The sequence below is a fragment of the Apus apus genome, chromosome 16 (assembly GCF_020740795.1).
Source record: "Apus apus isolate bApuApu2 chromosome 16, bApuApu2.pri.cur, whole genome shotgun sequence".
Lineage (NCBI taxonomy): Eukaryota > Metazoa > Chordata > Aves > Apodiformes > Apodidae > Apus > Apus apus.
Genome location: NC_067297.1, coordinates 12,348,696 through 12,370,197, shown reverse-complemented (window position 1 = coordinate 12,370,197; position 21,502 = coordinate 12,348,696). Strand labels below are relative to the sequence as shown.

Below are 21,502 nucleotides of genomic sequence, written 5' to 3'. Positions count from 1 at the left end.
GTTCCCAGGCAACGGCTGCACCGGCAGCGCCAGCGGCCGCAGCCCGGGAAGCGCCGGGGACAGAGCGGGGCTGTGCGGGGAGAGACGGGCGGACCCTCCTCATCCCCACCGCCTGCTGGTCACCTCTGCGCTCCAGCACGGAAATCCTGCTTGTTCTGGCTCCTCTTCTGCTCTGGTCCTGCAGCAGAGGTCTGAGTGTGGTCTCAGGCAGAAGCTCAAGCCTCACCCACAGCAGGTTTTGCAACGGAACCTGTTTATTACACGGGTTGGGGTTGTTCAACCCTTTCTAGTCAGGACACCCAATTGGAGGGGCTGGGGACACAGGGTTAGAGGACAACTTCTACAGAAGCCTGGCAGAGCTGAGAGCCAGCTGAAGCGTGCAGGCACCTTCCATGCTGAAAGGGAATCCCTGAGAGCAGGAATTAATTGGCTGATGGGGCTGGAGGGACCCAACCTCATTTCAGCAGTGGTACAGAAAGCTGGGATTTTCTAGATCACTTCATCCCCAGAGGCACAAATGCAAAGGCCTGGAAGGATGTGTCCTGTGAGCTTTTCTTCTCCTGGACTGGTATCCAGGCCCAGATTCGTCTGCAGCTCAGGTCAAAGGCAGCCACAGCTGAGACACCCGGGCACACCCCAAGCACACATGGCCAAGGCCAAGACCAGCCCCTTGATGGTCTGACATTCCAGCTGCCAAGTGATTTCAAATTTATCCACGTAGTTACACCTACATTCCGTTTTTCAGGGACAGAAGATGGGGCAGCTTGTGGACAGACATGTTTAGAAACTGCAGCAGCACCTACAAATACAAAAAACCCTTTTGCAAAAAAACAAGGCTCCCAAACCCAACATTTAAAAACTGTTTTATGCAAGTATTTTGGCACAGTGGCCCCCAAGAGCCAGCCCTCCTCCAGAGCAACTCCACAGGGGTACTGACCTTGTAACCACAGACAGGGGACATCACACTGCTTCCCAGGGGGATTTCACCAGGGATTTATGAGATGTAGTGGCCTTTGTGGGTCACAGCACCTGGTGCAGGCCAGCAGAAGAGGCTCACCTCAGAACTGAGGCAGGATTATGCCTCCTTCCTTCAAATGACTGGGAAGAACACAAGAGCATCTAAGGTAGACCAGGGTAAGACTGTGTTGGATGGGGATTATCTAGATACAATCTCAGCCCAGGAACACTGCCAGGGCTGCTGCAGGAACACTTCCTCTGCAGCACCTGAAGCCTGCAGGACACCCTGAGCAAGGAGCTTTGCTTTGAAGCTTTATCACTTCAGCAAGGATCTGATCTCCTGGGCTGCATGTTGAAACATCACAAGGATAAACCTACCCCACTTAACACAGAGCCCTGGGTGAGAGATTTAAAAGCCTGGGGTTTTTTAAGTAAGTCCCCTTTTTCAGTCTAGTTCAGGCCTGGTTAATAACAATTAAAACAAAATAGCTCATTATGTGTGATGTTACTTACACCACAACCTGCTCATGAAGAGCTAATGGAAGATCTGCACCTTACCTGGGGCTTCAGCTCTGCAACGTCAGAGGGTCAGGATTTTGTGTCTGTGCCTTTAACCCACCCACAATTATTGCCCAAAACAGTAACTTTTACAAGAACAGAGAGAGGCATCAGTCCATTTTATTGTCTCAGAAGAGTACTTTGAAATTCCATTGGAAACAAACTTACAACAAATCCAGCCATCCCAGAAATCCTCTGGAAGAACTTATACACCCCAAAACCAACCACTACAAATAAACAAAGTAAAAAAGTTGTCAAGTTAGGAGTACTTTTATCATGACCATATGAAAACACTAGAAGTGAAGTAGAATCATAACACCTATTTCCTTATTAACTTAAAATAATTAGTTGTCCCAAAGATTCTTTTATGTTTAGTGACTTCAAAATTTGCAACAACACAGGGAAAATAAAGTATCAAACTTGTCTATTTCTTGTGATCTACTATTATTGACACCCAAAAAGTGCTCAGGGACTTTTTAGCATGTATTTCAAGATATTCAATGAGGAATTTAAGAGGGAAAAAAATCAGGAATGCTCTGTCATCACCAAATAAGAGCATTTAATGCTTTTTAGAGCCTGTATCAAGTGATGTTTGGGTCTCTATAGCCTCACTGCAAAGTGATACAAGGTGTGAGAGATGAGAAGCCACATCTTGCAGCTCTGCAAGCTACTCCTGATGAACCAGTGCAACTGAACTGCAGTCAGACATTATTCTATCAGAAACCTCTTCAGACTGTGAGTCTGGCACCCAGAGGTCACAGCCTCTGAAACATTTGTTTCAGCAAGAACATGAAGGCAAGTTTTCAAACTAGATCACAGTCCAGAAAGCAGGCACAGGCTTCAGCTTTATTGCTTTCCAAGCAATGGTCATCTTTGCAAGGGGATGATATTGCAGCTGAAAAAGAAGGAAGAAAGAGACATTAAAGTCTCAGTTCTCAAACAAGCTTAGAAGATCTGACATGGCCTGAATCAGACCCACCACAACCCTCCTCCATTGGTCTCCTCTACCAGACAAAGCAGCCACTGAAACCTTCCTCCCTGGTACCCCCATTGAAGTCAGAGCGGGCAGCAAAACACCCTGAGAGCAAAGCACAGGGCTGTCCCAGCTGCAGGAACGTGCTCTGAGCTGGGTGAAAGCCTCCTGTGCTCTGGCAGGTGAGGGAGCAGCTTACCCCAGGAGACCCTTCCCTGACCAGCGCTTCGGAGTCAGCCCCACGTGCACCTTTTTGCCCCCGCGCATCACGGTCACGCTCAGGGGTCTCTGAAAGGGAGAGAAACGTAAGAATAAAAGAGGGTCACTTCCCATCACCAAGCCAACTCCTTCCTTTGTTTCGTTTTCTGAAGCACCAGAGGATCACTGGGCCCAGGGGAGCTGCTCTTCAGCAGCTCCCGTTCCCATCCCTGTGGCTAGATCTGAAAGGAGGCAGAGCTTGGTGTGGAGACATCTCCCGGAGACTTCCCACTGTGAGGCACTTGATGGCTGTGGCAGCTTCTCTGGCCAGTCCACAGGGTGGCAGAGCCATGCAGCCTGATGCTGCAGGCAGGCCCCAAGGGAGAACAGACCATATGAGCATGCACCTCTTGGCTGTCTCCCATCCAGCAGGAATTAGCTCAGTGCTGTGAGAGAACAAGGCTACAACAGCACAGACTGAATCTGACACTGTTTCTAACATGGAAGTAATGATCTAAGTTGCACAGAAAGAGCTGTGGCTCACAGGAACAGGCAAGAGAATGCAGTTACAGCAGAACAAGCTCACCCCTTCGCTGTGCTGCACCACTGTGGCAATGTTCTGAAGGTTCTGGAAGTTGTTCACGTTGACAGAACCAAACTCCACAATCTCATCATCGACCTGAAGTCCCTGGACAGAGAGAGAAGAGAAATGAGCACCTGCCTTCTCCAGAGAGGTAACACCACAGGAACATCACCTTCACCCAGCCACCCGGGGAGAGCTGTGCTGTGACACTCCTCTTCTCACCACTCAGGCAACTGGACTCCTTCACACCCTCTCCACGTCCTCAGGAAGCAGGGAACCCTCACCGACGCCTCCCCCAGCGTATTCCCACTTATCAGCAAGCGGCACAGAAAGCCATCAGCTGTGTTTTTCCTCAGGGTCCAGAAGCCTCCCCAGGGGGTGTCAGACCCACCAACTCACAGAGATGCTGGCAGGGGAGCCCGGAGTCACGGCGTTCACCCTGGCAAAGGCCCGTGCCAGGCCCTGGCCCAGCGCCTCCGCCCGCGCCTCCGCCTCGTCCCGGGCCTGCTTCTCCTTCTCCCGGGCGTGCAGCTGGTGCAGAGCTTCCTCCACCTGCTTCATCAGGGCCTTGTGGTCATTCTGCAGACCTGGGGGTGACACCACGAGCACTTCAGGGAGTAGGAGGGAGTTACCTCTCCGGGCTCTCTCTCAGCACACGTGCTGCTCTGCAGCTGCACGAGGAGGTTCACTCTGGATGTCTGGATTGCAGCTCCTGCTGCTGTATCTGGAGGGTCCTGGTGCCAGCCCTGCTCACACAGCCCAGATCTTTATCAGTAGAAGTCAGACACAGAGAAAACCACCCCACAAATTCCAGTAGACACACAAGGAAGCAGGGCTTGGAGACCCACAGTCACCTAGAACCTGATCTAGTGGGAGGTGTCCCTGCCCACACAGGAGGGCTGGAACCAGATGTTCTCTAAGGTCCCTTCCAATCCAAACCAGTCTGTGACTCTATGAAATCCCTGAGCAGCTTCCATCAAGTCACATACTGCATCTAGAGCAGAAGCCATCCCCACAGACAGGGCATGGGGTGAGCCTGGGACAAAATAAACACCAAGCTATTTTTTCCCCACAGTTTATTCTACAAACACCACAAAAACGTTTCACTGTATCTCACAGATCCGACGTGGCTCCACAGCAGAAGCAGAATCTCAATGTCACTGCAACAACATGTGGACAAAGGCATTTTGCTGACTAAGCTGATGGAGCATCGAGTAAAATAAGCAAAAAGCAACCTCTGAGCAAGCCTGGGGTGGAGCTGTTGAAGAACTGCAACCAACAGGCAGAATGACACAGCACTTCAGTTACCCGAGCGGTTGTACAGGGATGAACAAGGAGATTTACTCCAGTGATGGAAACCTGCAGGTCTCTCAGCCCATTTCGGCTGGCTCCTTCCAGCTGGAAGAGAAAGCTCCCCCGGCCTTCCCCCCCCTCCTCCTCCTCCCCCCGCCGGCCAGGCCCCCCGCCCCGCCGAGCTCCCACTCACAGATGATGTTGTGCCGGGCGGTGCGGACTTGATAGAGGTCGATGTCATCGCGGGGAAAGCCCTCGGCGTCCACCAGCGGCTCGTTCATCCCGACGCCCTTTTGCTGTGAGGAAAGACGCGGCCGTGGGGCTGCAGCCCAGCCCGGCCCGGCCCGGCCCCGCGGCCCGGCCCCGCCGCCCCCGCCCCGCCTCACTAACGTCCTCCAGCAGCTCGTAGTAGGCCTTGATCTGCGCTTCGATCTCGTCCTTCCTCTTCACCAGCTGCTGGACATCGCTGACGGTGACGGCCCGACCGCCCGGCTGCGCCATGGCCGCCGCAGCGGGACGGCGGCCGGGAGCGGACACACCGCGTCACAGGCGGCGGGCGGGGCCGGGGCAGGGGGCGGGGCCGGTGGGGCAGGGGCGGGGCCACGGCGGGGGGCGGGGCCGGTGGCGGGGGGCGGGGCCAGGGCGGCAGGCAGGGGCGGGTCCGCGCGGTGTCCCCGGCGCGGGTGTCGCAGCAGCGCTGGTGCCACCGGGAGTCCCGGGGTGCGGGTGTCCCGGGGTGCGGGTGTCCCGGGGTGCGGGTGTCCCAGGGTGCCCTGCCTGGGTGTCCCGGGGTGCGGGTGCCCCGGGGTGCCCCGGCTGGGTGTCCCGGTGGTGCGGGTGCCCCGGCCGTGCTGGCCGCAGGCGGTGGCACCGCGATGGCACTGCCGACGGGGGCACCGCGATGGGCGGTGGGGTGACGCTGTGCCTCTCCAAGCCGCGCCGCGGGGCAGGGCAGCACGGGGCAGCACAGGGTTGTCCCCAGGCCGTGTGGCAGCAGAGGACGCAGCCCCACCACCGGGTCACCGAGCTGCTGCCACCTGCCCGAGCTCCCCGCTCACCGGGGATGAAGTTGGCGCTGAGTGTCCCCGAGTCCTGTCACACGGCCTCACCCTGCCCGCTGCCAGATTGTCCCAGCTCGACGTCAGCTGGGGGGGATGACGGGCGCAGGACAGGACACGTCCCCAGGAAGGGGTGAACGCCCCCGCGGGCAGGTGGGCGGGCTGGGGGGGGTGTTGCTTTGGTTGTATCACCTTCCGTGTCCCCAAGCACGCAGGGGACCGGGGATATTCTGTTTCAGGGTTAGCGTGGCCCTGGTGGCATGTCATAGAATCCCAGACTGTTTTGGGCTGGAAAAGACCTTAAAGATCATCTAGTTCCAACTTCCCTGCATGGGCAGGGACACCTTCCACTAGACCAGGTTGCACAGAGCCCCATCCAACCTGCAGGATGGGGCAGTTCCCAGCCCAAACCAACCACATCTCTGGGTCACAGAGGCTTTGGGGTGGGAGAAGGTGGAGTCGAGGAGGAGCTTCCCATGTCCCATCACTATATTAAACGCCTTGGTGGACTCCTGCCCTCTTTGCCGCTGTCACGTTGCCAGGTCACAAAAATGGTGAGACAATTAAATTAAATAGCCAGGGCTCGGCAGCTTGGGACATCTTGGGAACTTTACAGGTTTAATTTCCGCCTGAATTGGGACTTTTCAGCGACTGTGTTGGAAGCCGTGTCCAAAAGCTGTTCCTCGTACTCCGACCTTTGGATTTGAGCTCCCTGGGGGCTGAGGTACCTTCCTGCTAACACCCCTCTTTTCTGACTCTCTCTTTCAGACATCTTACACAGACAAGGGAGAGAAGGTAAGAGCTGCCTGTGTCCCCGCTCCTGCTGCCCTGCCTGGTGGGAAACATCAGCTTATGCTGATGCAAATAATATCCATTCCTTGCTCCTTGATTACCTGGTACAATCAGAAGTCAAACTCCTCTCTGGCTGGGCCACACGGGACTTGGTTCCTCCTCAATATTAATAATGGGGATTAATTTCCTTTTTCTTTCTGGTGTGGGAGGAGAGCAACGGAAGGGACACGAGGGATACTTCCCAGCCTAAGCAGAATCCTCATTTATTGCAACATCTATTTCCAAATGTTGCACCTGTTCCCCACCGTTTTGCCCCATAAGCAGCCGGGTAGGAGGGCGGTGGGGAGCAGAGTGGGGCTGGGGGTTGTCTCAGCCCTGGCAGTTGTGTTAGAGCATTTCGGGGTGAATTAATGTTTAAGGCAGCAGAGCTCGGGGAGGGGGCAGCTCCCGGGGAGCCCCGGGCAGAGCGGGTCCCGCCTGTGCAGGCGCTGCGGGAAATGCCGATCCCGGTGGTTGGTTTGGTTGTGGTTAATTCGGATGCGTCTGCAGGAGATACTTTGGCAGAGTCACGGTCGCTGCTTCTCCGCTGCTCCGGAGAGGAGCAGAGCTGTGGGAAAGGCTGCAGCTCTCAGCCCTGTTTTCCCCCTTCCCTTTAGCCCCCGCGAGGCCGCTTCATCCATTTCCACTCCATCACCTTCTGGGTCGGCAATGCCAAGCAGGTGAGAGGCGGCGGCGGGGCCGGGGCGGCTGCTGCGGTTATTGGCTGCCGGGTGGGCGGTTCATCCCGGCACCGCCCGGGTCCCCAAGCCTGTCCCTGGCTCGGTGCCCACCGGCACGGCCTTGGGGACCCTTGCGCAAGGCGGGGGGCGGCTGCCCGGGGGTGTGTGCTGGAGGGGGCTTGGGCACGGCGAGCTGGGACGAGCTGTGGGCACCAGCCGAGTGAAAACCCCCTCTGCTCCAACCCGAGCTGCACTTCACCCAACCCGGCAGATGAACCGGGCACAGGCAGAGCTGTTTCCCTCTCGGCAGCAGCTCCCTGCCTGCCCATGGCCACGGCCACCCTGCTCTGGAGGCAACACTTCCCGCTGAATTTGGGGTCCCTTTTCCCCAGTATTGTCCCTTTCTCACCTTTGCTTGCTCCTCCCAGGCTGCTGGAGGGGAGCAGAAAAGCTCATCTGCTCTACATGCACACACACACGGACACATGTGACCATATAGCAATAGGACAAGGGGGGATGGCTTTAAACTGGAAGAGGGGAGGTGTAGGTTGGATGTTCTTCACTATGAGAGTGGTGAGACCCTGGCCCAGGTTACCCAGAGAAGCTGTGGCTGCCCCATCCCTGGCAGTGTTGAAGGGCAGGTTGGATGGGGCTTGGAGCAACCTGGGCTGGTGGGAGGTGTCCCTGCCCATGCAGGGGGGTTGGAACTAGATGATCTTTAAAGTCCCTTCCAACCCGAACCAGTCTGGGAGCCTATGATTTGCACACTCAGTGGCTGTTCCCCAAGGGCTGTCGGTCCTGTCCTGGTGGGGGGAGCCCCACGGGAGCTGGGGCCCAGCAGCACCACAGCTTCACCCAGGGTGGCTCTCACCTGCCCACAGGCTGCATCCTACTACTGCAACAAGCTGGGGTTCGAGGAGCTGGCGTACCGGGGGCTGGAGACCGGCAGCAGGGAGGTGGTCTCACATGTCATCAAGCAGGACAGGGTAAGGGGGACAATGCATCTTGCCGAGGTGTCACTGCTGGGGGGCAGGCTGGGGGGACACTAGCTGGTGTCAGGTGTGTGGGTGCTGCCCAAACCTCTTTGCACTATTAAACCCTGCAGCTGGGTGCATCTGCCCCAGCCTGGGGGCACCAGCACCTCCCCATCCCTCACCTCTCCTCCTCTTCCTCACCAGATCGTGTTTGTTCTCTCATCCGCTCTCAACCCGGGGAATGAGGGTAGGTGTTGTGGGGGCACGTGGGGAGAATGGAGAGGGGAAGGGCTGCCCTAGAGCCAAGTGCCTCTGTTCATGTCTGGGCTGCTCTTTCTCTGGGCAGAGATGGGGGAGCACCTGGTGAAGCACGGTGATGGGGTGAAGGACGTTGCCTTTGAAGTGGAGGACTGTGACTTCATCGTACAGGTAGGCAGCCCCTCGGCTCCCTCCTGCATGGTACCCCGAAATTGCAAGGGGACCCGGGGAAGGGCCTGGGCCCATCTCCTCCCAGCCTTGGGGAGCTGCAGCAGGAGAGGGTCTCTCTTCTTCTGCCCAGAAAGCCAAGGAGCGTGGAGCCGTGGTGGTGAAGGAGCCCTGGGTGGAGGAGGACAAATTTGGGAGGGTGAAGTTCGCCGTGATCCAGACGGTAAGTGGCAGGGCAGCTGTGGGGGCTGAGACCCCCCACCCCCAAAGCAGGTTGGACCCAGGTGATTCCCCAAAAAACCAGGCCCACCACACTTCTTTCCCCCATCTCACAGTATGGCGACACCACCCACACCTTGATAGAAAAGCTCAACTACAAGGGCCTCTTCCTACCAGGGTACCACCCACCCCTCTTCAAGGACCCCCTGCTGCCAAAGCTGTGAGTACTTTCCAGAGGGTCCTACCTGGCTCTTTGCCACCATGCACTGGTGAGATGCCCCACCCAAGAGCCAGACAGGTCCCCACCACCACATCCCAGAGCTCCCTGTGGTGTGGGGTGCCCCCGAGCTCAGCTGAGAGCTTCCCCCTGGCTTCCCTCCGCAGACCAAGTGCCAAGCTCAGCTTTGTTGATCATGTCGTGGGGAACCAGCCCGACCTCCAGATGGTCCCAGTGGCAGACTGGTAAGAGTGGGGAGAGCTGGTGGGAGGTGAGATGGTGGTCTCATCCCCTTCAACATCAGTGGCTGAGGCTAATTAAGCCAGAGCAGAAGTTTGTTAGTGCGGAAATGGAGCAAGGGACATGAACGTGCCTTTTGTGGCCTGGGCAGGTACCAGAAGAACCTGCTCTTCCACCGCTTCTGGTCAGTAGATGACAAGCAGCTGCACACTGAGTTCAGTGCCCTGCGCTCCATCGTGGTCACCAACTACGAAGAGACCATTAAGATGCCCATCAACGAGCCAGCACCTGGCAAGAAGAAATCCCAGATCCAGGTGAGCTCACGCTGGTGGCTGATCCATCAGGCTGCCAGCACCTTGAGAGGGCCTTTGGTGGAGAGACCAAAGGGTCAGTGATTCAGAGCTGGAACAGACGTGCTGTGCTGGGGTGGCTGCTGGAAAGCAGCCCTGGCTCTGCTCAGGTCTGCTGAGGGCTGTCAAGCCCAAAGGTGGTGACTTTTTTTCCCTGTAGGAATATATCGACTACTACGGCGGGGCTGGAGTGCAGCACATCGCGCTGAACACCTCGGACATCATCTCAGCAGTGAGTGCAGCCCTGGCACTGCTCCACCTCTGCCCTGTCCCACCTGGCATGGTCCTCATCCCAGGGGGTGGTGGACTATGACCCCCACCAGGGTGTGAGGACACGGGCAGGCTGAGCAGGCTTTGTGCCATGGTTGTTTTACAACCAGGATTAACTGCCCAGGGAATCACTGGAAAGGGACCTGCCTGTAGCTGCAAGCTGGCAGATGCCTGTCCCTCCAGCTTGAAGCAACTGGGGTCTGCAAGGGCCCTGATGGCACATGCTGTCCTTGGGGGGTGGCTGGTGGGGAGTTTGGGCAGCCCAGGCTGCTGGGTGAGCCACCATAGCCCATCACCCACCTGAGGCAGATGCTGCTCTTGAGTACTTGGTTTTGGGCTCCTCTCCAGACCAAAGGATCTCCAGAGGTACTGGGGGGTCAGGGTGAGCTGAGGTGTCCTTGAATGGTGGCCAACTTTCTGCATTGCCTGGAGAGGGCATCTTGAACCCTCCCGTTCCTGGTGTCCAAAGCAATAAGGTGGGACAGGCCCCCATGCCCAGGGTTGGTCCACATCATAGAAAAGCATCACTCTCCTCCCAGTGCCATCCGTCCCAGGCCACCCTCCTGGCACAAACCACCCCACAAATGAGCCCCAAGCCCAGCCCAAGCTATGGTATCCCTTGTTTTGCAGATCACCAACCTGAAGCAGAGGGGCATGCAGTTCATGGACGTGCCATCCAGCTACTACCAGGTGCTGCGGGAGAGGCTGAAAACGGCCAAAATCAAAGTGAAGGAGAACATTGACAAGCTGGCGGTGAGTTGGACCAGCATGAGATGGAGGAGGTTTGCACAGGGCTGGACCAGCTCCCCAGAGTGTTTTGCAGGGGTGAGGTCGATGCAGAGGGATCCCCTTGCTCCTCTGTAGGTCTTTGAACTGTTGCTGTTTCTTTTCTCCAGGAACTGAAAATCCTGGTGGATTTTGATGAAAAAGGATACTTGCTCCAGATCTTCACCAAACCAGTTCAAGACAGACCCACGGTCTTTCTGGAGGTCATCCAGAGGTATAACCACCAGGTTGGTTTGAGAATTTCATTATGACTTTGGCTTCCAGACCTCAGGGCCATCAAGCCCCTTCGCCCAGCCAGCTCTCATGCTGCTCTTTCCCAGCCAACAGACCTGCTGCCCATCCTTGCAGTCTATAATGTTGTCATCTCCACAGGGCTTTGGTGCTGGGAACTTCAAGTCTCTGTTTGAAGCAATAGAAATGGATCAAGATGCAAGAGGAAACCTGACGGTCCTGGAGCCCAACGGGGAGACCAGGCGCATCTAGAGCACGGCAGAAACGCTGCCCGCGGCCCTAATGAGCTGATTCACTAATGAACCAGGAAACGGCCAATGTTTTGGTAAATAGCCCAGACCTAAGTGTCATAAATCCAGGGGAGTTGCTGCCAAGTTGGAGATGTAAAAGGACTCAACACCTACCCTGACCCAGCGCTGTCCTCCGGTGACTTCTTGGGAGAAGGAGCGTGGGAAACAGCAAACGCGCTCTTAAAAAGCAGTTTAATCTGATCCAAACCACTGAATTCCTAATAAAGGGCAGATTTGAGGCACTTGCCAAAGGCAAGCAGCTACAGAGCAAGACAGAAGCAAGAACTGGGAGGGCTTAAATTTAGTCTATCCAAGGTTTTCTGTTAATTTTAGCTACGCGGGGAGCGGGGAGGGGAAGGCACGGAGGCGTTTGCTTCTCCGTGCGTCTCGTTTTCTAAAACTTTAATTGCTTTTAGACTCAATCTTGAATCTGAATTTGCTGAGATTAAATACCTGGTTTTAGGGTAGCTACAACACTCTGGAATGAGACCTAATCAAATGGATGTATTGCAGCCTTCCCAAGGCAACACAGTCTTGCTCTTAATACCTGTAAATTCCTGAATGAATGAAGGTTTTGGGTTTCTCCTGTGTTTCAAGAAATATCTGCTGGCATTGGCAGCAATTCCTTGGCTCAGATCCTGGTTGCATGTGGAAAGTCCCCTCTGGGTATCTCTCTGGTGTTGCCACTGTCCTTGGCAAGTGGACTTTCCCCACCAACACAATAAAACCCTTTTCTGTCACAGTTTGAGTGTCTGGCAAGCCAACTCTGCTCCATGCTCCCTGTGGCTGCAGGTCAAATGCTCCCTGAGGTGTCCACAGACCTCAGAACTCCAGAGCTGAGGAACATCTAAGGGTCTTCAGAGCCTGCAGGACTCCCCACTGTCGCTTATCTCTAAAGTCCTGGTGCACCCACCTCTGCTCCCCAAGTTCAAACCCTGAGCAGCCAAAACCCTGCCAAGCCTCTAGCTCAGGACCAGCTCCTCAGACATGAATCCCTCCACCAGCCCAAGCCCCTGCCCCATCCTGCCCCCCTCCAGACTGTGCCTCTGCCCTGTGCCAGCCCTGTAAGGTTTGGCTGTCCTGTGTCCCCCACCATGGGCAGCTGCAGAAACCTGAGTTGGGAAGTCACCTACAGCCCCAGCTCTCTGCTGTCCCCTCCATGACCTCCTCTATCAGCTGGTTTGTTTTTGTCTCTGCTCTGGGTGTCTCTTTTCTAAGGCTCAGAGCAGCCAGTTTGATCCCCAGCAAGGATGGGGGGGCACGTGGCTGGCTCCAGGTTGTGCTTCCACCCACATCCAACCTTGGTGGCTCCCCGTCCCCTCCTCGTCCCCTCCTCCCGGAAACCTGATACCATCCTGCATTTCAGATTTGAATAAACTAACCTAAAAGAAAGAAACCAAAGGGCCTCTGGCCCCAACAGCCTTACTGCATCACCCCAACCAGCAGCACTGACACCTTGCTTTGTAGCTCAAGGGCTTTCACCTCCATAAAGTTAAGAATATATATCTGTGAGCTCAGAAAATGCCAAGGCAGCACCAGGGGTTGGATGGGTTCAGGATACCCAGCCCCATGACCCAGGTGAGCACCCAGCTGTGCCTCAGCTCTTAAAGGTTGGAAGGATTTTTAACACTAAGAAAATGTTCTTTATCAACTTTAAATCACTCACATATTTCTTTCATGCAATATAATGTTGCTTGAAGTAATTTCCTGCTCACCAGAATTAAAATTTCCAGTAAGCTTTGCTGAAAATCAGTTCTTTGGGCTGCTCTTTTTTCTAGATCTGGTTCCTTGAGCTCTGGTGGTTTCCAGCACAGGTCTGAGAGCAAAAAGCTGCCCTGGCTACATATTAAGCACAACATCATTTTTCTGTAAGAAAAGTCAGTATATTTATGGTTTGCTTTATAAAAGTTACTATAATACAATGGTACATAGTATTCAATTCACAAAAATATGAACAAATATATACAGCATGACACATCCACAACAAAAACACTTTCTTCAAAACAAGATACATACTGGTGACAGGTTCTATATGCACAAAACATCCCTAAATTTATAAATTTGCTTAACGAAAGAAAAAGCAGAAATCCTAAACCTTCAAAGCAGAGTTGTGGGTTTTTTTAAAGGAACTTAAAAAGATTTAATTTCATTTATTGCAAACCATTTTAGCTACCTCCTTTTAAAGGAGGCCCTTTAATTTTCACACTGAATTTAAAACAAACTGTTTATAGAACCAGAAAACTGCAGGATTGGGAGCCTGGGGTTGTTCTCTTTTGCTTTTAAAACTGCCCATTTGTTTTAGAGTGTCCGTTACGATGTGTTTCTTTTCACTTGGACAAATACTACAGTGGCAATTAAGGAGGAAACTCAAAAAACAAAACAAATATTAACTTGAAAAAAAAATAATAAATCCAGTTGCAAACTCACTTAAATACATTTTAGGGTGTCTATTAGACTGTACACATTTCCTCGCTTGAAATAAATAGATTCTGCACATTAGGTTTCAGACTGAAGGGGGGGGGGAAAGAAGAAGAAGCCTTGACTTGGCAATTTTTTTTGTCTTCAGTTTCTTAATGCTTCTAATTCCATCTATTTATTTGACAAAAAGACATATTTATACAGAATTTACATTATACAAAGCTTGACACAAGCTGTAAATGCCACCAGCTCCTTTGCTATACTTAGTCCTTCTTCCTCCCCATCTCCTTGACATGATTTAGAGCTGGAATCTGTTTAAAAAGAACTCCAAATTACAATAGTCACTTTTAATAAATTATTTACATGCTCTTGAAGTACAAAGAAATCAGCAAAAAAATTTCAACATGTTTCTACAAGAAACAGTGTTTGAAGAGAAGATTCTTGAGTTTGCCTATGTACAGAAGATGCATCTTTTTTATACTTCAAAATCCTTTTTTCCTTAAATTCTTATTTTATACAGAAATGCACTGAAATGATCCCTGAAAAAGGTCACAAAAACCAGAACTGAAAGGACTGTATACTTTGTTGGAGTTTAAAAATGTTGTTAGTTTGTTTTTGTTCTTCTTGTAGAAATAAACTGCTCTATACATATAAATACCTGCAAGATGATCCCCCCTTCCCCTCCCGGATCCCTGATAAGTCACAGACCACTTCTTGGGACCAAGCTGGAATGGCAAAGAGGGTGTGAGCCCACGGGATCAATGAAGCTGTTGGGCAGTGGTGGGTGGGATTTAGAAGCTTTCTAGAAACATCAACCAGGAAGGCATCTGCGCCCTGAACTCAAGCCAGCTTCAGGTTGGGAAACTACAGATTTCAGTTACTCTCCCAAACTTTTTGCACGATTCTCTTGGATCACTTCACCCAGCAAGACACAATTTAGCAGGGAGCACAGTCAATGCCTCTCTCTTTTTATTTTTTCTTAGGTTTCAGTTTAAATTGGGGATGGGCTTTTCAGTGAGCAAAACCACTCCAGTAAATCCCTGCGTGAAGCAGCACGTGCTGCTGAGGTCTCTTGCCAGTCCTTGCCACTATGTCCATGGGGCCCCATCCAGGCTGGCCTGTGACTCACACACCTTCTGCCTTTCTCCTTCCATCTCACTCCTTTCTAAGCACGAGCCAAAGTACCTGGGAGGGATTACAAAGGCCTCTCCATGGGGCTGCCTCCCCAAACCACACCTGTGCCTGCAGGGCTCTCCCCTGCCCTGATGACCCCTGGCTTGCAGGGACAGGGCAGCCACAGGCAACTGCAGCAGCTCCTGGAAATCATTCAACCAGAAATAATCCTCACCATTAAATGCTGGTTTGGGGCAGCTCCACAGTATGAGACAAAAGCTGTGTGGGGAAGACTGTGCAAGCCAAGGTTTATGGAGAAGAAAAGACAAGCCTCAGGTTTGGCTTTGAGACCAGACCAATGTGATTTTTCAGAATTGCTGCAGGTCCAACATCTCCATTTCCTCCTGGTGGGTTCCTGGGAGCTCAGCTCTTCCAAAAACTCACATTATTTGTCTGGGATCCTGAGAAGGGATGGGTCACGGGCAGTTTCAGAAGTAACCAAGGGATTTAGATGCTCATGGTCTTTAGCATCCAAAGTCCTTTGGTGCTCCTAAAAACGTGGAAGGACCCCAATTTGTAGGTCTTGTTTCAGAACATGGTGACCTGCCTCTCCTCAACAAAGATTAAGGCAAACTACAGGGGCTATTCCCATCCAGAGCACACAGATACGCTGGGAAATACAAAACTGTCAGTAGGTACTCAGGGGTGGGGCCATCTGGGGTGTCTTCAACCCACAAAACCACCATTAATGCACTGGCTTGATGGACCAGAGAGGGAGAAGGCCAAGGACACCAGCAGGACTGCCACATGTGGGGGCTTCAGTTCTGAGACACAGGAAACTTCTGTGCATTTCCAAAGCTTTGAAAGTAAAAGGCCAAGCTGTAGATGCCAACTGGAGCATCAACATAACAAGATTAACCTTATTTTTAAAAAAGTAAAAGAAATTGAGCAGCTGGTTTAACTCCCAAATGCTCCTGCCATCACTGCAGTTACAACCAATGTTCAATGACAGAAACTAGTTGTGCTTCTCTTAATTTTAGGTTCTGGGTCACCATTACCCAATTGCTGGGAAGATTTACAAAGAGGGGGGGGAATAACAAAACAAGAGCAAAACAAAAACAGAGATGAGACTATGGACTGTCCAATCTCAGGGACAACTTCCTCACCCTCAGATGGAAATGCAGGCAGTATTAAGGCAGCTTGTAGCTGTGTGTGCCTGCTCTTTCAGGCCTTTTGACTGAGGAAGAAATTCAGGTGCAGAGGCATGTAACTTACATTGCTCCACTCTGCAGTGCAGGCCTGGCAGCTCCACATAACAGCTGAAAAAACTTCCAGGAGACTCTTTTGGCAGCTTGTAACCTCTGATCATGGAGATGTGGTCACACAGCAATTACCACTGATTTTAAAAGGCTACAAGAATACAGCTGTGCAATTTGTTCTGTGGGGAGAAGATGTTTAGTTATGCAGATAATCTTCCCAGTTCATAATTACATTGCAACTTCCCCTTACAAGCCAATTACAAATATTTTAGTACAACTAATCTCTAGTTCTGAAGCAGGAGAAATTCAATGCAAATAGAAAAACTGATCCTGTCTATACCTGAATGGTTGTGTAACATCTCCAGATCACATCCAAAGAAGTGTTTCTTTGGTGTTTTGCCCCATTTTAAAATGGAACCTCTTGAAGAACTTCAACCTTCACCTCAGCACATCTACAAGGACAAAATGTATCAAAAAAACATTTCAAAACATGCCTTCCAAATTTCATGCTGTAGAGGGGGAGGACAGGATTGCTCCTGCAGCCTGCTCTTGGGGACACTTCTACCATGTTCTTACTGGAGGGATGGGACCACCCCAGGGCAAGTTACTGAGTAACAGAGGGAGGAGAGCAACATGGCACAGTTTGCTCCTATCACAGGAAGCATCTCCCACATTCAAGGACAGAGCAAACACTTTACATAAAACGCTGGAAGGGCAGGGAAAAACTGGTATGTGACACACATCACCACATTCCCCCACCTACAGGAAGAAAATCCTGTTCTAAAGGTGGGCCATAGTGTAGCTGACAAAGAGGGCAAGATTTCTACGGCATCAATGTGGGCTGAACTGTCCACTTCTTGTCAGCCTCGGCCTATTTTGCACGTCAGGCAAACCGACCTCCAAGAAACAGGCATCCCCAAGGGCCACACATTGTGCCACCAGCCACAGCTACACCACTGACTCGGTTTCTCACTAGCAGTATCCCAGTATTATTCCTGTAGGGGTGCAGAGGTTTGGATCCCCCAGTTACCAGCACGGCACATGAAAACGAGAGGCGAGCCCAAGGCGCTGAGCTGAGGTCTGTGCCTGACCTGACTCTTCCCCGGGGTGTCCGGCTTCGGGGACTGGTTCAGGCTCATCCCTAACAAAAAGGCAGGACAGTTTCACCTACAGTCCCAATGCAGACATCTCCACATACACACACACCCAAACACACACACACACACCCATTCACACATCCTTCAAGCCTCTGGCTTGCTCTGTAACATCAACCTTACATCTATTTACAGCTTACTCTGAGAAATCTGTGCAATTTTAGCCAATCAAGCTCCCAACAAACCCCTATACGGCATTTTCAGTCTCTGCTTCACATTTAAACGTTGAATGTCTTTTTCAACCAACAAAACTGATGAGAAAAAGGTAGCAGCATTTATGAAAGGATGAAGGTTTATAACAATTTAAAAAAAAAAAAAAAAAGGTACCATTATCCCATTACGGAGCATGAATGTAGGGACTGAACAGAGAAGCTAGTGTTTGGATAGACCATGTCACACACTGGTAGTCACCTTTTTGTGTGCGTGTTGGATCTGAAAAGGAAAGAGCACCTGAAACATGAACAGTCCTCGTAAGCGTGTGCGCTTTTTGCTTCCATTTGTGATCCTGGCAGATGTGTGAAACTTGCTTGTTGGTTTGGTTTTCTTCTCTTTTTTCCTCTTTTTTTTTATATATTTTTTTTCCTTTTAAATTTTTTTCTTCCTTTTTTTCTTTTTTTTTTTCTTTTTTTTTCTTTTTTTTTGGCAAAGTGCAACCACACCTGGTTACCACAGTTCTGACAGGGGCGAAGGTGCAAGTGTGACGAGAAACCTCGAGTTCAGTTCAGGGTTCCCCTGCAGTTCTCAGAGCCACAGAGACATGGGATTTTTACATCCTCGATTGGAAACTTGTAGTCATATGTAATTTCCTCATTCACATTGATGTGCTGTTTGGAGTAGATGACAATCTTCTTTTGAGACTCCACCGTGATCACTTTAGCATAACAATTTGGCTGCAAGGGTGACAGAACATAATGATTTAGGCTCCCAATGGCCATGGCTTCCCAGCCTCCACACAAGCCAGAAAACAGAGCAGCCCTTGTACTTCTCCAAAATATACACATTCTGGTTATTTTTTGGTGCAAAACCATGTGGATGATGCTCCACCAAGTTGATCACAGGCTCAGAACAGGTTAACTAATGCTTAATAATCTGTCAGGCAGACAGGACTTTGGGTGCAGACTGGCAGCAGAGCAGAGGGGAAAGCAGCTTCTCTACCTGCCAGGGCAGAGGATACTTTTCCCATGTGGACACTAGAAGGAGACTGTTCCCACAGAATAAAAAGGCTAATTTGTTTTAATTTGTTTGTTTTAAGGAAATATTAATTAGAAATGTTTGGACAGTGCCTGTCAGGGTCGCCGAACACAGTCAGGAGGATTCTGAGTTCACACTGTCTCACTACGTGTTTAATTTCTCAGGTCTCTCAGGCCTCTTTGCACTAGTTTAGACTCTGCTTCGATCTGCTGCAGCTCACTAACATTTAATCCTAACCCTGTAACTGGTGCTACAAGTCAGAGTCAGCAAGGGCTCAGTGGGTTCACAAGAACGTCAGAACAACCATGGGCAAAAAGAGGACACTTACGTTGCAGCTGTGATTGATAAACCTGGCGAAGTTCCCGCATTTCGTGGCATCGATGATGGTGTCGTGATCCACCCTGAACATGTAACTGCTCCCGATGCCCTCGTCCTCGTATCGCTTCTCACGCATGTCAGCGATGACCTGCAGGACACCCCAGGAGCAATGTCAGGACACACCTGGGATCCCTGAGCACTCATCTGAGCTGTGCTCAGGCCAAAAGACACATGATCCTCAATACCCCATGAGAACCCAGCCCCACTGAAACACAGCTCAGGGTGGGCTCCTTGAGAGCTCATCTCCTGAAGACCTGAGCGCTTGGCTTCCAGGGGTTGTTGAAAATCCCACCCTTGCACCTCCAAACCATGTCCTCTCCTGGCTCACATATGTCATGCCTGACCCCAGGGACTCCAACCCCTGCTGTCATACTCAAGCAGTTCTCTGAGGGCTGGTTTTGGCTCAGGTGTCACCCACAGTCCAGCTTACCTGCCTGATGTTCTGACCCACGTACTCAATCACCATCTCATCAGCTGCAATGGGCTCCATAGCAAAAAGGCCCCAGTCGTGAATGTGGCTCTTGCAGAATTTTAGTTTTTTCTTCCGGAACTGCATGAAGAAAACACCCCAAAACCCCAAGCCTGAATTAGCCACAGCACAGGAATGGAAAGGCCACCCTTGGGTCCAGCATCCACAGCACAATCCAAGCCACCAGCAGTGCTGGGGTATCTCAATCCAATTTAGTTTCCTCCTGCCTTGCAGTGACAGGAAGGCAGGACAGAAGTCAGAGGAGGTCCCGCAGAGTTGCAGTACTTGGGTTCTTCCCATGACCACACACTGTAGAGAACAAGCCCTCTGAGGCCATCGCTCTCTGTTCTGCATAACCCAGATGGTTCTGACTAGGGCCCAAGCTCTGTAATCATCATATATTTATTTACAGCCATTTATCAGCCAGCTCATGCCCCTGCTTCTCACAAGTGAGCACCCTGGACCAAGTGTCATGTTTTTCCTGACTGCTCTGTTCTTGCTTCTTCAGGTAAATTATTTGTACTACACATTGTATTAAGCTGCATTGTTGTACCAAGCTGTCTCACATGGAAGAACAGGAGAGTCAGGTACCATTCAGCCTCTTCTGGGAATGCTGAGATGGCCACCACCAAGGTGAGACCAAACTGGCAGGAGGTGCTCTGCCTTGGCCTCAGCCTGCTCCCAACCACCCCCCGTGCAAACAAAAAAATCTGTGGGATGACCTACCTTGAGTTGGTTGAACTTGAGCAGGTCACTGTCACAGCTACCAGTGAAGGAGGAGAGGAGCCTGCGTTGCTCTGACCGCCTCTCGGAGCCAGCCCGGGTGGAAGCGTGAGGTTGGGCAGGGATGCTCATACCCTGGAGAGGACAAATGGGTGATCAATGCTGACCCAACACCCTACAGCAACCCCTGGTGCTACAACACATCACTGCAGAACGCGTGGCCTCCTACAACACCCCACATCAAACACTAACACCTCCCAAGCAGCTCCGTGAGGGCCAACTCGACACAGGAGCAGCAACAGCTTCTCCTCCCTCCTTGCCAAAAGGCAGGAAGCATCCACTGTGTGTGACACCAAACCCCATTCACAGAAGACGTGTCCTCACCTGCGTGTCAGCTGGAGGCTCCTCTGCAAAAGCTCGGCTGTTGTTGAGGTATTTCAGTTTGTCCTTCTTGTCAATTTTGTAGTAGCCTTCACTCCGTGCACAGCCCGTCACGTGCTCTCGCATCCCATCGTCCCGCTTCTTCTTCTTGGGGGTAGAAAAGCTAGTAGGTGGGAAGAAGTTAAGGAGAAACACGGCCACTGGTGGATATCAGACAAAACTTACTGCAGCTATGTGGAGCTAACACCAGGAGCTTGCGAAATTATGCAGGTTTTGGGAGGGTTGCACAAAATAACAGTATTACTGAAGAAGAAAAAAACATCACTGCAGCACACATGCCTGCAGGAAAACCAAACATGGTCTTGCCTTCTTGCCTGTGCACTTTGGGGAACTAAAGTAAAGAGATAATGAAAATTTAAACATCGAAAGGTTAAGCTGTCAAGAGAAACCTGCTTGAGAAAGGATTTCCCCACAGCACCCACCACCTACACTGACAGCAGCTGCCCAGCCATCCGGATGTACCATTTTCTCTGTTTTGAGTGACAAGCTTTTGTTCTAGCTCCAGAAATTTCCTGCAGCCACCTCTAGCCCTGAAGACACCTGCACTGATCTCCCAGCAGCAATCATCCCACCCACCAGGGCTAGGAGCAGCACAGATGAGCCAGAGACATTCCTCAGCCCAAAGGGCTTGGAGAGAGATGCTGCTCTCACCAGCCTCCATAAATCAGCTCCTTCAGACCCGATAAGACCTCATGCAGATGTTTCAAACCCCACTGCCCTGAAGAGTCAAGAAAGCCTGCAGCTGGCCTGGCAAGGACTTGCTGCACTGAGCAGGCAGAAGGCACCTTCAGATGTTTGTCTTCTGGAAGGACAGTAGAGCTGTACTGCTGGCAAGTCACCCCAAAAACACAGCTACGAAGCCTATGACAATTGATATACACTTAAAAATGCTCCCTGTGAGTCATAACATGCCCTTGACACCAAAACACTGAAGCAGAGGGACCACAAAAAGCAAGAAGTGATGACCTTGCAACCAGGGTGCTGAGGTGTGAGCTCGCTGCAGGGCAGGTGAACCCTGCAGGTACTTTCACACCCACCATGCAGTGGAGCACAGGATGAACCAGCAGCTGCCTGTAGATGGCTTTTAAATGGTTTATTTAAAAAGGGACTGTAGATTTGCTGTTACAATAATCCTTATCACCAGAGAATCAGATTTCAAATATTTCCCCTATGGAAGTTCCAAACACAAGCATATTTCAGGGCAGGGTCACAGCCAAGCCCT

General features: G+C 51.6%; 3 protein-coding genes across 5 annotated transcripts in view; 1 reads left to right on the top strand and 2 right to left on the bottom strand.

Moving 5' to 3' along the window:
- Window positions 1-1,617: 1,617 nt before the first annotated feature.
- Window positions 1,618-5,120, bottom strand: PSMD9 (proteasome 26S subunit, non-ATPase 9). The gene is made up of 6 exons (XM_051634442.1): window positions 4,953-5,120; window positions 4,756-4,858; window positions 3,669-3,856; window positions 3,273-3,374; window positions 2,688-2,776; window positions 1,618-2,410 (listed from the first exon to the last, which is right to left on the bottom strand). Exons 1-6 carry the CDS (start codon window positions 5,061-5,063, stop codon window positions 2,383-2,385), a joined length of 621 nt encoding a protein of 206 aa, XP_051490402.1. The 5' UTR covers window positions 5,064-5,120; the 3' UTR covers window positions 1,618-2,382.
- A 961-nt stretch (window positions 5,121-6,081) lies between these two features.
- HPD (4-hydroxyphenylpyruvate dioxygenase) lies at window positions 6,082-11,876 on the top strand. The gene is made up of 14 exons (XM_051634426.1): window positions 6,082-6,174; window positions 6,389-6,415; window positions 7,069-7,131; window positions 8,013-8,117; window positions 8,310-8,352; window positions 8,452-8,534; window positions 8,665-8,754; window positions 8,867-8,970; window positions 9,135-9,212; window positions 9,359-9,521; window positions 9,718-9,789; window positions 10,458-10,580; window positions 10,724-10,840; window positions 10,986-11,876. The coding sequence occupies exons 1-14, from the start codon at window positions 6,097-6,099 to the stop codon at window positions 11,094-11,096; spliced, it is 1,257 nt and encodes a 418-aa protein (XP_051490386.1). The 5' UTR covers window positions 6,082-6,096; the 3' UTR covers window positions 11,097-11,876.
- A 1,119-nt stretch (window positions 11,877-12,995) lies between these two features.
- Window positions 12,996-21,502, bottom strand: part of SETD1B (SET domain containing 1B, histone lysine methyltransferase) — a 51,795-nt gene continuing 43,288 nt past the window's right edge. The window contains exons 14-19 of one of the 3 annotated variants that reach the window (XR_007891071.1): window positions 20,224-20,390; window positions 19,843-19,974; window positions 19,078-19,197; window positions 18,598-18,735; window positions 16,265-17,968; window positions 12,996-16,103 (exon numbers count right to left, since the gene is read on the bottom strand). Coding sequence is in view for 1 of the 3 variants with exons in the window: in XM_051634417.1 (XP_051490377.1) it covers window positions 17,795-17,968; window positions 18,598-18,735; window positions 19,078-19,197; window positions 19,843-19,974; window positions 20,224-20,390 (731 nt within the window). In the remaining 2 variants the exon portion in view is untranslated. Of the gene's footprint in view, window positions 17,969-18,597; window positions 18,736-19,077; window positions 19,198-19,842; window positions 19,975-20,223; window positions 20,391-21,502 lie in introns of all 3 variants that reach the window. The other 2 variants (XR_007891072.1, XM_051634417.1) reach the window with 2 other exon arrangements.

Coding starts and splice junctions, on each gene's coding strand:
- PSMD9 (XM_051634442.1), bottom strand. CDS start 5,063: ATGGCGCAGCCGGGCGGTCGGGCCGTCACCGTCAGCGATGTCCAGCAG. Junction 3,857..4,755: donor CGCCCGGCACAACATCATCT/GTGAGTGGGAGC, acceptor TGTCACCCCCAG/GTCTGCAGAATGACCACAAG. Junction 3,375..3,668: donor GCTCCCCTGCCAGCATCTCT/GTGAGTTGGTGG, acceptor CTCTCTGTCCAG/GGACTTCAGGTCGATGATGA.
- HPD (XM_051634426.1), top strand. CDS start 6,097: ATGTCCCATCACTATATTAAACGCCTTGGTGGACTCCTGCCCTCTTTG. Junction 6,175..6,388: donor GTTGCCAGGTCACAAAAATG/GTGAGACAATTA, acceptor TCTCTCTTTCAG/ACATCTTACACAGACAAGGG. Junction 8,535..8,664: donor ACTGTGACTTCATCGTACAG/GTAGGCAGCCCC, acceptor TCTTCTGCCCAG/AAAGCCAAGGAGCGTGGAGC.